At 28.7% G+C, this 16,858-nt stretch overlaps 3 protein-coding genes across 3 annotated transcripts; all 3 read right to left on the reverse strand.

The window, feature by feature from the left end:
- Window positions 1–2,789: 2,789 nt before the first annotated feature.
- LOC107614640 (FBD-associated F-box protein At4g10400-like) lies at window positions 2,790–4,083 on the reverse strand. The gene has a single exon (XM_088500209.1). The coding sequence runs from the start codon at window positions 4,055–4,057 to the stop codon at window positions 2,978–2,980; it is 1,080 nt and encodes a 359-aa protein (XP_088356335.1). The 5' UTR covers window positions 4,058–4,083; the 3' UTR covers window positions 2,790–2,977.
- Window positions 4,084–6,619: 2,536 nt separating this feature from the next.
- On the reverse strand, window positions 6,620–7,832 carry LOC110267289 (putative F-box protein At3g58910). Its single transcript, XM_088500198.1, has one exon. The coding sequence runs from the start codon at window positions 7,830–7,832 to the stop codon at window positions 7,053–7,055; it is 780 nt and encodes a 259-aa protein (XP_088356324.1). The 3' UTR covers window positions 6,620–7,052.
- A 1,120-nt stretch (window positions 7,833–8,952) lies between these two features.
- On the reverse strand, window positions 8,953–11,595 carry LOC110267288 (FBD-associated F-box protein At4g10400-like). The gene is made up of 3 exons (XM_088500197.1): window positions 10,502–11,595; window positions 10,153–10,434; window positions 8,953–9,053 (listed from the first exon to the last, which is right to left on the reverse strand). Exons 1-3 carry the CDS (start codon window positions 11,558–11,560, stop codon window positions 9,003–9,005), a joined length of 1,392 nt encoding a protein of 463 aa, XP_088356323.1. The 5' UTR covers window positions 11,561–11,595; the 3' UTR covers window positions 8,953–9,002.
- Between the last annotated feature and the right edge of the window lie 5,263 nt (window positions 11,596–16,858).

Consider the following 16,858-nt stretch of genomic DNA (forward strand, 5'->3'; position numbering starts at 1 on the left):
AGAAGATGTATGTCGTCATCGAATAGGTGCCCAAGATGTCTTTCTAGCCAGTAATCGATTTTACATTGTATTCAGGAATGTTCAAAAGCTCAACTTGTATGCCATAAGTTGGATATTTCTTGTCATTCTCTAGATTTGAAGAATTGGTTCTTGTATCATAGTAGAGAACATCCGTTCAGCTTCTTTTCGAGACTTTGGTGGATATGGCGAGTAAGGAATAATGACATCTTTAATGCTCATGAGACTTGGCCTCCGAAAAAAGTAAATTGTCTGGCATTAGCTTCAGAAACGGAGTTTAGGAATATTTTTGAATTACAACGTATGTCCCTTCCCTTTATTCTAAATGGTTTTTGGAATCTCCTATCCATTGGTACTTTCAAGATTAATTGTGATGTTAGTTATCCTGATTTGGGATATATTGTTGGTTTTGCTTGCGTTATTAGAGATTGTAATGGGAGTTGACAAAGGAGATGTTTGGGAATGATTGGGAGTAATAGTATTTTTCAAGAGAAATTGTTTGCTATTTGGAGAGGATATCTCTTAGCTTGGGATGTGGGTCAACGATTTGTTATTTGTGAGACGGATTGTGTAGAAGCGTTTAATTTTGTTAGTAATCACCAAGATGATTTTAGATTTATTGATCTGTTGGTACTCAAAATAAGGGATATCATACATTGGAATTGGCGTGTTGACTTTCGTTTGATTATGAGATATGCAAATACAGTGGCAGACACTATGACAAAGATGGCGATGATATTACAACTTTATCATGTGAAATTTCCTTCTTCTTAAAAGGAGTTTAAGGGTAATTTTAAATAGGTCTGTCCCTCTATTTAAGTATTTTTTTTGTTTTTCTTGTTTATTTTTGTTTAGTTTATTTAAGTCATAAAAAAAATAAAAGTTGAAACATCACGCCATCTATACAAAAAGATATTAATTTTTTATATTTAAAAATAATATATATTTTAAAAATTTGTTCCCATATGAGACAAAGGAAATTTGTGATTTCTTTTTTTGATGAGGAACGTTGCCCATTATTGAAAGAAGATGAGATAATATAAGAGTGAAGTACCGACTCGGTTTTTTTTCTGTCCATTTTTTAGAATAATAATGCAACCCCTTTTTATAAAAACGACTTATTTCTGTCTTTGTCCTTTATTTTTGTGATCTAACATGGTTTTTGTGTGTGTTTTTCTGTCAATTCTGAATGAAAAAAACTGACGTATTAGGTTTAAAAATGGACAAGGACCTAATTGTCTCTAAATTTAAATTGGTTAGAGATTTATTTGTCCCTATTCTTTAAATGATATTTTTTGAAAAAAATCTTATTCATTATATTAATATTATTTTTTAATAAATTATTAAATATATGGTATAATAAGTACAAACTAATTAATAAATTATTCAAATTTAAAAATATTATTTATTATGAAACTAAATAAATAATTTTCAAATATAATTTTTAAATATATAAATAATAAATATTAAAATATGGTTAATACATTAATAATAATAATCGTATGATATAATATTAGTATTATAATCTAAATAATTTTTACAATAAAATAAAAAATAATAAACACATTATTTGATATATAATAATTTTTTTTGAATTTTTCTCTCTTTAAACTAAATTAATAATTCTATTTGATATCTTTGCACTAAAATACACCATGAGTAGGCTACTAATACTAAATAAAATAAAAAATAATATATATATATATATATATATATATATATATATATATATATATATATAAAATAAAACATATTCTCATAAGGTACAGATCTATGAAAGTTTATCAATATAAGAATAATGTGGATTAACTAAAATTTTATGTATATTAAAATTTAATTAAATGTTATATATATTTTACTCAAAATATTAGTTATATATTAATAATATTATTGATGTTTTGAGTTTGCTAAGTTTATAAATGATCTCCATAATATATATATATATATATATATATTATGTTTTATTTCATTTAGTATTAGATTATTAGTAGCCTACTCATAGTGTATTTTAGTGCCAAGATTTCAAATAGAATTATTAATTTAGTTTAAAGAGATAAAAAAATTAAATTTGTTATTACTAAATTTTTTTTACTATATATCAAATAATGTGTTTATTAATTTTTATTTTATTGTAAAAATTATTTAGATCATAATACTAATAGTATATCATAGGATTATTATTATTAATATATTAAAATTTAATACAAAGAGTGAAAAATAAGAAATACGTGATCTATGCACATGTTGATTTTTATTATATTTGTGTCAACTTAGTTACTAAAAATATTTATACTTATAACATCATCGGATAGATTTGGTGGAGAGAACGAGAGGAATTCTATCTTCTTTATATAAATAAAATAGACAAAGATACATTAGATAAAACCAATGAAGTAAAAGGTTTGTTGGGATCTATCAACACTTTCACATTTGGGAGCTTCATTCACCTGAATGGTGTAAAGTCAAAATGGTATATATCCATCCCTGTTGCTAAAATTATCTGGTTCCAATACTGAAGTACCAAGTACTGAATGAATTTTATTAGTATAAAAAATATGATAAAATATCTGAAGAGACATATGTGTTGAAATATAAAAAGAAAAAATTTATCAAAATTACGTTTCCTTTATGACTTGGGGATCCAGCAAAAGTTAATTTGGCACGCCTTAGAGCTCCTTGGCAAAAGTGATAATTCTTCTGGAAATCCTTTAGCTCTACTACGATCCACCTGAATATCAAGTGACTCCAAAACAAGTCCATGTTGAAGAACATAGGCGAAAAAATCTCTATCATCTCTGGATTCAACATATCTCTTGATTTTAATCACTTGCAGATGTGATGCAAGACAAGTAGGAACCCTCACCGGGTGTTCCCATTTTCGTGACGGATGTGGATCCTAGCAACAAACAACAAACACACTTAAAAAAGAATTGCCAGCAAAACAACCAAGTTACATAAATCATAGCTTGAACATGAGAACATGAAATACCAATATTATATATTGTAGAGCGTTAAAACCAATAGCAAGAAGTTTAAGCATGGGACATTTGTGAAGCATATCCATTATGTATCTGGTGTCGAAACACCTAACAGTAAGCTCTAGCCTCTGTAAACAGGTCAACTCCGGAATACTATGCTGAGGAGCCTCAGGCAAACAATCAAACACTGATGAACCCAGCTCCAAAATCCTTATCCTGCAAAGCTCCACAAGAAACTCCAGCACAAAGGATTGCTTATGGATGTCGATACTGGCTTCCTCCACATTGTGCAAGTTGCGAACACGGATCTCGCGAAACCCAGACACAACTTGGATATCAAGACGTTTAAGAGATGGTGTGTCTATAACAAGCAATCTAAGAGTCTCACCGAAATGAGATTTGAAGTGCAAACTCTTCAAAGAGGGAAAACAAATACTCAATTGGACCTCAAAGAAGTACGGACAGACTGAGTCAAGGATAAGAGTCTCAAGAGCAGTGCAGTGAGAGAGAATCTCCTCCAACTTACCATCAGAGGTTTTGACATTATACAATTGCAGTGTCTTGAGTGATGGCAAGTCATAACCACACGACGGTGCAGAAGGCGAAGGGGTTATTATGAGGCCGCCTTTTAAACGGAGAGTCACGAGGGAAGTGCAGCTGAAAACGCCGTTGGGAATAGCGACTTTGGGACCGGAGCAACAGAAGGAGAGATGGAGGTTCAATTCCTCGAGGTTTGGCCCTGAAACCTTTCTAATGAACCACTCCACAGTGTATTCATCGGAGTGATTTAGGTCACAGGTGAGACGAAAGGTTCGAATTGGCGGCGCTTTGTGGCGGGAGAGAATCCAATTAACGGTGGCGAGAAATCGCTTTTTTGTACTGACATCTGGCCAAGTATTGCGGTATGGAAATTGGTTTTGTTCGAAGTGGAGGTGTTGGAGGTGGTGGCAGAGGTGGGTCCAGCGGCGAGAGAGGACGGTGGTGAGGAAGGCGGTTTTGGTAGGGAGGAAGGAGAGGATGTGTAACAGTATGCAATCCGGCAAGTCGCTGATCCTGTCCATGGCGATTAGGGTTTCTCTGTTTCTGCGTTCTCTTCTACCTTCCTACTTCCCAGTGCCGCTTTTCAGGTTTTCCCTCATTCCTATCTATTACCTGTTATATATTATTCATTTATTCACATCAAATTTTTTCAATTAATAACATAATTGATGCGAAATGTTTTTAAAATATTTTTCAATTTATTTAAATATGTTAATTTATTAATTACTAATTTTATTGAATTAAAATAAATATCAAATTATTTAATATTTTTAATCATATTAACTATAATTAATTAATTACATAATTATTTAATATAATTAGAACAAATAAAATAATTTTGTTTTCGTTTTTTTTTTATTTGTACTAATTTTTTTGTATTATATGTTTTGAATAATAATTTTTAAGAATGTTATAATTAATCGGGGTCAGATTTAGGTAATACCTGGTCATATATATAAAAAATAATTAATGAAGTGATTAATAATATTGTATCATATTTAATCTTTTACTTTAATTTATGTTATATATGTAATAATGGTTAAATAAATTTTTGAATTTAATTTTATTTGTTAAATTTTAATAATTATAAGGATAGGGCGGATACTAACAAAAGTGTGTTAGGGTTTAACTCTTTAGTACTCCGCATGTAGAAATGGAACGAATTTTATGCAGGTTATTATAGAACGGATCAAAATAGAATTGGACAAAGCAAAAACCTATTTCTATTTGTCTCATTGCCACCCCTAGTTTAATTGAGATAAATATTAAATTATTTAATATTTTATTTAACCATATTAATTATAACTAATCAATTAATTATTTGATTTGACTGAAATAAAAGAATTTATTTTGTTTTGGTTTATATCAATTTCTTGTATTATATATTTTGATCAACAATTTTTAAGAGTATCATAATTAATTATTTATTTGATTGAGATAAATATTAAATTATTTAATATTTTATTTGGCCACGTTAATTATAACTAATTAATTACAGTAATAAATAGATTAATTTTATTGTAATTTTTATTATTTTTTATTTTATGTATTTTAATTAATAATTTTTAAAAGTATTATAATTAATCATTTATTTAATTTAATTGAGATAAATATTAAATATTAAATATTTATTTGATCACATTAATTATTTGATTTGATTAGAATAAATAAATTGAATTTATTTTAATTAGATTATACTTACTCAAATCGATTTTAACATAATAAGAAAGTTTGAAATTTTTACTCATGATGAATAATATATATATAAATTCAACGATTAATGTTATTTAAAGAGAAATCTTTAAAAAAATGAGATTCTATTATAAATATTTTAAATTAATCACAAACTTTATATTACTATTAATAAGTAATTGTTATATTTTGAAAAAAATTAAAATTATTATTCATCGATTTCATTATTTTCAATATTAAAAATAGTTAAATTTAAATTTAATTAATTTTATAATTTTTTATACAAAAATTATTATGCGTATTTTCATTTAAAAATTTCAAATAAAAAATTTCCAGTGCAAGACACATATAGATATACTAGTTTGAATTGAAAAATGACTTCAGACTCGGGTGTTTATATTTGAATTTGTCTAACATATTTTGCTAAGTTTGAATCTATTATTTTATTCAGTATTATTTTTAGATCAAGTTCGAGTCATATTTCAGATAACTAGACTCGGTTTTAAATTATATTTTATAATTTAAATATATATTTTATAATTTAATCAATATTTTTTATATTATGTGATATTATTTTTATTTTAAAAGAATTTATTTTGATGTAAATATATATGATATAATATTTATTAAATTTAATTTTGATACACAACACATAAGTCAAAATAATGACAATGACAGTTGTACAACAAAATTTTTTGAACTATGTACAAAAAAAATTTTTTCTACACTACTGTACTACGTGCAATATTTTTAATGTTATATCAATAAATTTATTATTATGTACAAAAAATTTGTATTATCTTTCTGTACTTTTTAATAAAAATTTATGTATTGCTAACATAAAAAAGAAGAAATGTGTGATGGAGACGTATGTTAAATTTTTTTAAATTTATTTGTGCTAATTTAATTGGACTTAGTTATTAAAATAGTTGAATGTGTAACATCACCCAAATTATTATTTGGAGGCAACAACCAGCGGTATTCTATATCTTTTAGGTAAATAAAATAGATAAAGATACAAAATCAATGAAGTAAAAGATTTGTTGGGATCTATCAAGCACCTCAACATTTGGGAGCTTCATTCACTTGAATGGTGTAAAGTTAAAATGGTATCCTTGTTGGTAAAATTATCTTGTTCCAATACTGAAGTACCAATTACTGACTTTCGATATAAAACAAAAGGCTATATGAAATGAATGAATCTTATTAGTATCAAACATATGATAAATATCTGAAGAGACATCTGTGTTGAAATATTAAAAAAAAAATTTTTTTTATCAAAATTAAGTTTCCTTTATCACTTGGGGGAATCTACTCAAACTACAGAAGTTGTCTCAGATATGAAAAATTCAGCAATATAAACGGCATGAAAAAAAAGACTGATTTTGAACGGAGAATTCACTGCAAGGTACCTCAATGTCTGTGTTAAGTTGTTTGTATTTATAATTAGTAGGAAACTGTATCTGACTCGTATCATCCACCATTATACCTACACATAATCGTAAAGCCAGCTAAAGTTAATTTGGCACGTCTTAGAACTCCTTGGCAAAAGGGATAATTCTTCTGGAAACGCTTCAGCTTTCGCACGATCCACCTGAATATCAAGTGACTCCAAAACAAGTCCATGTTGAAGAACATAGGCGAAAAAATCTCTATCATCTCTGGATTCAAAATATCTCTTGATTTTAATCACTTTCAGATGTGATGCAAGACAAGTAGGAACCTTCACTGGGAGTTCCCATTTTCGTGACGGATGTGGATCCTAGCAACAAACAACAAACACACTTAAAAAGAATTGCCAGCAAAACAACCAAGTTACATAAATCATAGCTTGAACATGAGAACATGAAATACCGATATTACATATTGTCTATTAAAAACAATAGCAAGAAGTTTAAGCATGGGACATTTCTGAAGCATATCCATTATGTATCTTGTGTCGAAACACCTAACAGTAAGCTCTAGCCTCTGTAAACAGGTCAACTCCGGAATACGATGTGGAGGAGCCTCAGGCAAACAATCAAACACTGATAAGCCCAGCTCCAAAATCCTTATCCTGCAAAGCTCCACAAGAAACTCGAGCACAGATGATTGCTTATAAATGTCGATACTGGCTTCCTCCACATTGTGCAAGTTGCGAACACGGATCTCGCGAAACCCTGACAAAGCTTGGATATAAAGACGTTTAAGAGATGGTGTGTCTATAACAAGAAGTAATCTAACAGTGTAACCCCAATAAGATTTGAAGTGCAAACTCTTCAAAGAAGGAAAACAAATACTCAATTGGCCCTCCTCCTGGAATCGACAGACTGAGTCAAGAACAAGAGTCTCAAGAGCAGTGCAGTGAGAGAGAAGCTCCTCCAAGTTACCAACAGAGGTGTCGACATTATACAATTGCAGTGTCTTGAGTGACGGCAAGTGATAACGGCACCACGATGGAGGCGGCGAAGGGATTGTTATGCCTTTGAAGTGGAGGTGTTGGAGGTGGTGGCAGAGGTGGGTCCAGCGGCGAGAGAGGACGGTGGTGAGGAAGGCGGTTTTGGTAGGGAGGAAGGAGAGGATGTGTAACAGTATGCAATCCGGCAAGTCGCTGATCATGTCCATGGCGATTAGGGTTTCTCCGTTTCTGCGTTCTTGATAGTATGAACAAGTATCAATGTTTATTGTATGGTTATGCTAAATAGTATGGGTGTATTATGTTTGAAAAATTAATAATATTTTATTTTAAATGTTCATTTTTTAATTTATATTGGGCTAAATAATTAGCTTATTATACATATTATGCATATACTTTATTGGCTCCCTAACAAATTTATATTATATTACTTACATCAAATTTTTTTAATTAATAACATAATTGATGCGATATGTTTTTAAAATAAATTTTTAGTTTATGTAATTGCATTTTAGTTTTGTTTTTATTTTGAACGTTAAATTTAACCATTTATTTAAATAAAATAAAATAAAATTCTGATCTTAGTATATACTTAGATTAGAACAAAATGCGACATGTGAACATTTATATAAAACCGTATCAACATTTAACAAAAAGATAAAAGAAACCAAAAGAATCAAAATCAAATATTGGAGAGTTAAAAAATTGAAACTGTGGTTTTGTTCGGACGAGTTTAAAAAAAAAAAGATTTTTTTAAAGTAATTTTCTTAAAAGAAATTTTAGAAAAATAAAAATAATTTAATATCTAAATATTTCATATAAAAATATTTTTTTAAATAAAAAACTATTTAAAAAAATATAAATTATAAAAAAATAATTTATTTAAAATAAAAATAATATGATTAAGTGTAATTTATTTAGATGTGATTAAAAAATTATTGAATACTACATATAGAAAAAAATTGATATTATTAAAAGATAAAATTAAAATTTATTTTTATATATCATTTTTGTCTCCAACGTTTTCGTCCTATTTAAGTTCCTAACGTTTCAAAATCATCTCAATTTTGTCCCGCCGTCAATTCTATTAACAAATTCCTAACAGGACAACATTGAATCAATTTTAAAATGTTATGACTTAAATAGAACGATTGAAACGTTAAGAATAACTTTGGAACTTACCACAATTATTGAAGATAAAAACAATACTTTATTCTATATATAAATTATAAAAATATTAGACAACCAAGGACTTTGTATTTTAACCAAGTACTTAAAAATAAAAATCCACCCATGCATCTCTCTCTTTGATTACCTTCTTCGTCTACTTCGCCTTCTCTATTCTCCTTCTTTCAAGGTTCTCTTCTTCTAATGCGTTGTCATTGCGGTCGTTCCCATTGTGGCGTCTCTTTCTCCTCTTCCTTCTTCTCCTATATATATATATTTTAAACAAAATCACTAAGTACAAAAGTTTTGATGCATATTATACATTCCAAAACAATAGCAATAGAAGTATTTATAAGCTATGCAGCAAAACTATTAAGTATAAAAATTTTGGAACATAGCACAAATTAGCTATGTACAAAATTTCTGTGATATATCGATAAATTTTTGTGCCATATAAAATTTTTTATACTATATATAAAATTTTTTATATTATATCAATAAATTTATATATTATATATAAAAAAATTTGTGCTACATCAATATGAAGTGTGAAAAGAAGTGATATATGTATAAGTTGGTTTTTGTTGGATTTAAACTTAGTTACAAAAATACTTATACGTCTATCATGTTCGTATAGATTATAATTTGCAGAAGAGAACTTAGAGGAATTCTATCTTTGTTACATAAATAAAATAGATAAAGATACATAAGATAAAATCAATAATGAAGTAAAAGATATGTTGGGATCTATCAACACTTCCACATTTGGGAGCTTAATTCACCTGAATGTTGTAAAGTTAAAATGGTATCCTTGTTGCTAAAATTATCTTGTTCCAATTCTGAAGTACCAATCACTTACTTTCTATATAAAACAAAAGGCTATATGAAATGAATGAATCTTGTTATATCAAACATATGATAAATATCTGAGGAAAAGTCTAGGGGCCAGCAATTTTATTGCATTTTGGCCAGCATGTAACCAGCAGAGAAAAGTGAGCCATTGGATGAAATCTCACATCAATCTCACACCATCAAATCATCATTGATGACTAGTTGATGGCTACCAATCACAAATGTTGCTGGCCCCTAGCATTGCTCAATATCTGAAGAGACATCTGTGCTGAAATATAAAAAGAAAAAATTTATCAAAACTACGTTTCCTTTATCACTTGGGGGAATCTACTCAAACTACAATAGTTGTCTCTGAAAAATTCAGCAATAAAAACGGCACAAAAAAAAAAGACCGATTTTGAAAGGAGAATTCACTGCAAGGTACCTCAATGTCGGATGAATTGTGTTATTTGTATTTATAATTAGTGGGATACGTACACATAATGGTAAAGAAAACAAAACATATGGTACCTGATTCCAGCAAACCTTAATTTGGCACACCTTGGATCTCCTTGGCAAAAGGGATAATTCTTCTGGAAATCGTTTAGCTCTCGCACGATCCACCTGAATATCAAGTGACTCCAAAACAAGTCCATGTTGAAGAACATAGGCGAAAAAATCTCTATCATCTCTGGATTCAAAATATCTCTTGATTTTAATCACTTTCAGATGTGATGCAAGACAAGTAGGAACCTTGACTGGGTGTTCATTTTCGTGACAGAAGTGGATCCTAGGAACAAAGAACAAATACACCTAAAAGAATAGCCAGCAAAATAACGAAGTTAAATAAACCATAGCTTGAACATGAGAACATGAATACCTTATCATAAGGGCCAGCGTTAAAAATAATAGCAAGAAGTTTAAGCATGGGACATTTCTGAAGCATATCCATTATGTATCTGGTGTCGAAACACCTAACAGTAAGCTCTAGCCTCTGTAAACAGGTAAACTCCGGAATACGGTGCAGAGGAGCATCAGGTAAACAATCAAACACTAATAAACGCAGCACCAAAATCCTTATCCTGCAAAGCTCCACAAGAAACTCGAGAACAAAGGATTGCTTAGCAATGTTGATACGGGCTTCCTCCACATTGTGCAAGTTGCGAACACGGATCTCGCGAAACCCTGACACAGCTTGGATATCAAGACGTTTAAGAGATGGTGTGTCTATAACAAACAATCCAAGAGGGTTCCAAAAACAAGATTCGAAGTGCAAACTCTTCAAAAAAGGTAAACAAATTCTCAATTGGCCTTGGCCCATGCGTGATCGAACGATTAAGTCAAGAATAAGAGTCTCAAGAGCAGTGCAGTGAGAGAGAATCTCCTCCAACTCACCAACATTATAGGTTTCGACATTATACAATTGCAGTGTCTTGAGTGATGGCAAGTGATAATGGCACGACGATGAAGGCGGCGAAGGGATTTTTATGTCGCCGTTTAAACGGAGAGTCACGAGGGAAGTGCAGCTGAAAACGCCATTGGGAATAACGACTTTACGATTGGAGCGACAGACGAAGGCGAGTTGGAGGTTCAATTCCTCGAGGTTTGGCCCTAAAACCTTTCTAATGAACCACTCCACAGGGTATTCATCGAATTGATGTAGGTCACAGGTGAGACGAAAGGTTCGAATTGGCGGCGCTTTGTGGCGGAAGAGAATCCTACTAACGATGGCGAACAATCGCTCTCGTGAACTACTGAAGTCTGACGAAGTTTGGTTGCCGTTATGAAATTGAATTTGGTTGAACTCGAAGTGTTGGAGGTCGTGGCAGAGGCGGGTCCATCGGCGAGAGAGGACGGTGGTGAAGAAGGCGGTTTTGGTAGGGAGGAAGGAAAGGATGTGTAAGAGTATACAATCCGGCAGGTCGCTGATCCTGTCCATGGCGATTAGGGTTTCTTTGCTTCTGTGTTCTGTTACTCCCCAGTGCGGCAGTTCCCTCTTTTCCGTTCCCTCCAATCTATTTATTTTCGGTCCGTACCAAAAGATTCGGCGGCTCATAAGAAGGCATTGATATTATTCATAAAATAGTTTTAAAAAATTTAAAATATAATAAAAATAATTAATAAATATTATATATTTTATGAATTATAAAAAAAACCTTGTATTTAGTAAATAATTTTTTTATTTGATCTGAATTTTTGTGACATTTAAATAAATATTTGAAAGATGCATACAAAAAAATTAGGGCAAAATTTGATTTTTATTTTTTTATTTTTTAAAAAATATGGTTATTTACGATAAAAAAAATTAAAAAAATTAATCAACATAAAATTACCAAATTTAAGAATAAAAAGATCTTATTTTTCTAATAAAAACGGTAAAACTTTGCAACAAAATCGTATTTCTAAAGTTTTTTTTATAATATATATTTAATATATAGTTCTTCTCATCGTATTTTTAAATCTTTCGAAAATTTAATTGTTGTTAGTATTTTTTGAGTTCATTTTGTCAATCACGTGAATTTTCAAGTATGATTTTCGTAGTTTATTCTTTATTATCTATTATATATTATTAAAATCATATTTTTTTTAATTAATAGCATAATGACAGGGCATATTTTTAAATATATTTACTGATTTATTTTATTTAATTTATTTAAAAATATTTATTAATTAATTATTTATTTTATTTGATTGAGATAAATATCAAATTTATTAATAATTTTTTTGATAATATAAACTATAACTAATTAATTATAATAATTATTTGATTTGTTTTGAAACAGATAAATAAATTTTATTTTAATTTGTATCTTTTTTTATCTTATATATTTTAATTAATAATTTTTAAAAATATTATAATTAATTATTTATTTTATTTGATTGAAATAAACATCAAATTATTTAATATTCTATTTGATCATATTAACTATTACTAATCAATTATTTTAATTATTTAATCTGACAAGAATAAATAAATTAACTTTATTTTTATTTACATTAATTTTTTCGTCTTATGTATCTTGATTAATGAATTTTAAAAGTATCATAATTTTTGTATGGCATATTTATAAGATATTTTTTTATTTATTTAATTTATTAGATCCATTATTTAATTTAATAAATTTAAATATATATTATTTGATTCAATTTATTGTTACGTCAATGTTTAAGTCGTTATTTACTAAAAATTTCTCTTCATTTTTTTCTTAATTTTAAATTTTAGATTTTTATTCATGGTTTATATTTTTAATTTTAATATCAACTTATTTTTTGGCGACTTATTATCTAATAGGCTGCGTTTGTTTACAGAGACAGGACAGAGACACTGAATTAGTGTATTTTGTGTCCATCCTAACAGGAAGGACACAGAGACACTAGGGGTGTGCATGGCCCGGCCCGGCCCAATCTCGAACACTTTAGAGGCTAATTTGGTGTGATTTCATCGGGTCTAGGATCGGGTATGGGTCTCAAAAATAGACCCGGTCATTATTTCGGGTCGGGTCCGGGCCATAGCTCGGGTCACCCGAAATCGGCCCGGTGACCCGGTCATCATATATAATTAATATTTTGTGTTATTAGTGATGGATGATGACTATTATTATGTGAAATTTAAGTGTTGTAAATCTTAATATTTTGTGTTATTAGTCATTATATATAAGACTATAAGTTAATATTTTATATTTAAAATACATAAGACTTTAGACTAATGCATAATCTTGTGTTATTTGTATTGATTTAAATATTTGGTGTTATTAGGCAATATTAGTATTGATTACGGTTATGCTTTAATTTTAGAGAAGAGTTGGTTCTTATTATATTTTTCTAAGTGAATTTTACCATGTCAAATAATGATTGGACTCTTAGAAATTTGGATATTTTTACATGCTAACTTACAAGAAGGTATCAAGGTAATATAATGTTAACGGTCCGGTTTTCACCCGGTTTTTACCCGGTATAATCGTGGCCCGAAAGTGTATAGGTTTCATCGGGTCTAGGGTCGGGTTCGGGTCTAACAAATAGGCCCGATATATATTTCGGGTCGGGTCTGGGTCACATCAAACCCGGTTTCACCTGGTCCATGCACACCCCTAAGAGACACTAACAAGGAACACAACTTATTTTTTATTTTTTCTTTCATTATTTTTGTTAATTTTTCATAATTATATTTTTTATTATTATATTTTTCATCTCAAATTTTTTGAATAAAAAAATGAAAATAAATTGGATTTTCATAATTTGTTCTAATTTATCACCAAACAGAATACAAGAACACAAAATTTTGTGTCTTTGTCCATCAGTATCTTGTCCTGTACTATTCTCAGTGTCCTGTCATGTCCTGTTCTCAAAAACAAACGCAGCCATAGTTATGTACTCATCATCAATCAATTATATGATTGTGAATATTTCTTTAATTTATTTTTGTATTTTATAACTTATTTAATGTAAGAAACTATATATACTAAAAAAGAATCTCATTTTTTTTACCAACTACTTTTTTATTCATTAATACCTTTTTTTTTATTATGATGCATTATTTTTACTTTTTGATTATTTTATAAACTATAAAATATTATTATTTATTATTGTATTCTATCTCTTCTATTTCTATTATTTTAATCCTATTTATAAAATATTTTTAAATTTAATTTATTTAAATGTATTTATTAATTAATTATTAATTTGATTGGATAAAAATAAATATAAAATTATTTAATATTTTCAATTAAATATTATAACTAATTAATTACATTAATGATTTGATTTAAATAAAATAAATGAAATAATTTTATTTTAATTTTTATCAATTTTTTGCGTTATATATTTTGATTAATAATTTTTAAGAGTGTTATAATTAATTATTTATTTATTTATTTGACTGAAATAAATATTAAATTATTTAATAGTTCATTTCATCATATTAACCATAACTAATCAATTATATTAATTATTTGATTTGAGTGAATTAAATAAATTAATTTTATTTTAATTTTTTCATCTTATATTTTTTATTAATAATTTTTAAATGTGTTATGATTAATCATTTATTTAATTTGATTGAGATAAATATCAAATTATGTAATATTTTATTTGACCATATTAACTAAAATTAATCAATTATATTAATTATTTAATTTGACTGTACTAAATGAATTAATTTTATTTTAATTTGTATTAATTTTTTTTGTCTTATGTATTTTAATTAATGATTTTAAAATTATTATAATTAATTATTTATTTGATTTGATTGGATTGAGATAAATATCAAACTAGTTATTATTTTATTTGACTATATTAACTATATATAATTAATTATATTAATTATTTAATTTGACTGAAATAAATAAATTGATTTTGTGGTATTTATGTGGAATTAGAGTGAGATATATGTTTCGGAGGCAAATTTTGCGATATCCGTGACTAGAAAGCGAACCGTAAAAGTTGGATTTTCGTTTGGTGAGGCTTCGAGGTTTTGAACACTTGAGAAACGGAGGTATTTGTGGTGCTTCGACATTAGGAAAGAATCGGCTAAAGTATAGTTTTGGTTTCTCGTAGTTAATGTTTAATATCACGTGAAAACTTAGGTTAAAAGACCTGATTAGGATAGGAATGAACTGAAAGAATTATTGATGGATTGTGTATATGGTATATGATGTGTGATTTGATTGTTGTAAATGATTTGCTAGGAGTTGGTTGGTTTTGGAAAAATATTTAATATTGGTATTGGTTTGATTTTGAAATAATTTGATACTGGAAATGATTTGAATGATCGAGAGGTGTTTGATTTAGTGGTTGGGACTAGAAATTTGAGTTTTAAAGGAGATACTGCCGAAATTTCTATAAAAATAGTTAGAGTTTTGATATGAAGTGTTATTTTAAAAAGAAAAAAAATTATTATGTGGCTTGTATATTTGAGACTATTTGTTGACCTTCTGTCGCAAGATGTGATCGGACACTTTAACTCCCCGGGTTCTTTCATGGGCATATATATATATATATATATATATATATATATATATATGTGTGTGTGTGTGTGTGTGTGTGTGTGTGTGTGGATTTTGAATATTATATTATTGAATTTGGAGTTTGACTCCATAGAATATTATATTTGAGCTTGGAGTTTGACTCTATGGATATTATTTTTGAGCTTGAGGATGTGCACACAGAGGGACTGTCCAATGGTTAACTATCAGGACATGTCGGATTGGCTATATAACCGACAGATGAGACTCATCAACCATTAGACAGGCATACATCATATACATATGTATGTTTTGTTTGATTGTGCATTAATTGGGCTTGCTTATATGATTATTATACTTAATTACCTGCTATATTTACTACCTTGTGTATCTGTATCCTACTTGTGTTTGCTTTGTCAGTATTGCTTGTCTGTGTATCGGTGTTTTGGAGGGCTGGAGGAAGCAGAAAGTGAAGGGTTAAGTTAGAAATTGATTTAGAACTTGAGAACCTTAGACAGTTACCTACTTTCTGGTTTAGTTTATTTTCCTTAAGTTTAATTTCGAGTGTCGGAGTTCTAGAAATGCCTCTGATTTTTTGGGACCTTTTATATTAACTATACGGGCACCTTTACCATGCTGCGAACTCCCGATTCTCATTTCATACATATTCATGTTGTTTTTCAGATGCATGTCGAGAGGCACCTCACTGAGCGTCTGGAGTTTCTTGTGCAAGCGAAGTTTTTTTTTTGGATGTTGTATTTTGTATTTATGATATGTGTATATGTATATAGATTCTCCTCTGTATATATTTTATGTTTGTCCCTCCTAGAGGTTGACTTGGAGAAACAGATGTTTATTCTGTAGTTTGAGTTATATTTTGGGTTGTATATATATATAATTACATACTCTGGCCGGCCTTAGTTTCGCAGGTCTAGTTTGGAACTTGTTATATCTGTATTTTGAAACTCTAATCTGTATATTATATTTTTGGCTTTCTTTTGAGCTTATCTATCCGTTTTACGATTATCCATACAAGTGTGACACGATTTTCTGTTTTTGCTTTTGCTTAACTTCTTCTTCAAGGTTCCTAGTTACAAAATTCTTTCAACTATATTTATATATGTCTTTTCTTTTAGAGGTCGTAATACCTCGTCACCTCTACTTTACTATTTAAGCGTAAAATTCTGTGTGGTAGAGTGTTACATATGTTATTATTTAAATTACTATCTTAGTGTTTTAATTTGTAATTAAATATTTTAAAGATTAATCATATTTTA

The sequence above is a fragment of the Arachis ipaensis genome, chromosome B9 (genome assembly GCF_059453495.1).
Source record: "Arachis ipaensis isolate K30076 ecotype BB chromosome B9, ASM5945349v1, whole genome shotgun sequence".
Classification (NCBI taxonomy): Eukaryota; Viridiplantae; Streptophyta; class Magnoliopsida; order Fabales; family Fabaceae; genus Arachis; species Arachis ipaensis.

Bases quoted from the DNA above. Each gene is read 5' to 3' on its own strand.
- LOC107614640 (XM_088500209.1), bottom strand. From the start codon at position 4,057: ATGGACAGGATCAGCGACTTGCCGGATTGCATACTGTTACACATCCTC.
- LOC110267289 (XM_088500198.1), bottom strand. From the start codon at position 7,832: ATGGACATGATCAGCGACTTGCCGGATTGCATACTGTTACACATCCTC.
- LOC110267288 (XM_088500197.1), bottom strand. From the start codon at position 11,560: ATGGACAGGATCAGCGACCTGCCGGATTGTATACTCTTACACATCCTT. The intron at 10,435-10,501 runs GTATTCATGTTC...CTATTCTTTTAG, and splicing joins ACGCTGGCCCTTATGATAAG to GTGTATTTGTTCTTTGTTCC. The intron at 9,054-10,152 runs GTACCATATGTT...ATATATATATAG, and splicing joins TTAAGGTTTGCTGGAATCAG to GAGAAGAAGGAAGAGGAGAA.